Below are 406 nucleotides of genomic sequence, written 5' to 3'. Positions count from 1 at the left end.
ATGTCCACACCTCCTGCCAGCAACGGGGTCTTTGTCGTCATCCCACCCAGCAATGCTAGTGGCCTCCGCCCACCTCCAGCCATCCTGCCCACCTCCCTGTGCCAGCCCCCAGGCATCATGCAGTTCGAGGAGCCACCGCTGGGGACACAGGTGACCCGAGGGACCCAGCCACCTGACCTGCGTCCCATGGAGACATTCCTGACAGGAGAGCCCAAAGCTTTAGGGGTAAGACTGGCATCCCGTGACCACAGGCATCGGTGCTGGCCAGGGAAGCTACAGGGAGGGCACAGGTGGCAGGCAGATGCCCAGGAAAGGCCTCAGCCATGTGCCAAGGAAAGGCCCCTTTCCCGGGACTCTCAGGGGTGCACCCACAGCCAGAAACACAGACACAGCAAGGGGCTAAGAC

At 62.8% G+C, this 406-nt stretch overlaps 1 protein-coding gene across 2 annotated transcripts in view; it reads left to right on the top strand.

Moving 5' to 3' along the window:
• Positions 1 to 406, top strand: part of Ms4a15 (membrane spanning 4-domains A15) — a 4,885-nt gene continuing 4,479 nt past the window's right edge. For both annotated transcript variants that reach the window (XM_023707073.1, XM_004646729.2), the window contains exon 1: positions 1 to 225. In XM_023707073.1, coding sequence (XP_023562841.1) covers positions 1 to 225 — 225 coding nt within the window. The remainder of the gene's footprint in view (positions 226 to 406) is intronic.

This window comes from Octodon degus, unplaced genomic scaffold (genome assembly GCF_000260255.1).
Source record: "Octodon degus isolate 3935 unplaced genomic scaffold, OctDeg1.0 scaffold00279, whole genome shotgun sequence".
In the NCBI taxonomy this organism is placed as follows: Eukaryota; Metazoa; Chordata; class Mammalia; order Rodentia; family Octodontidae; genus Octodon; species Octodon degus.
Note: the sequence above shows the minus strand (reverse complement) of the source record. Positions and strands in the feature narration are given on the sequence as shown.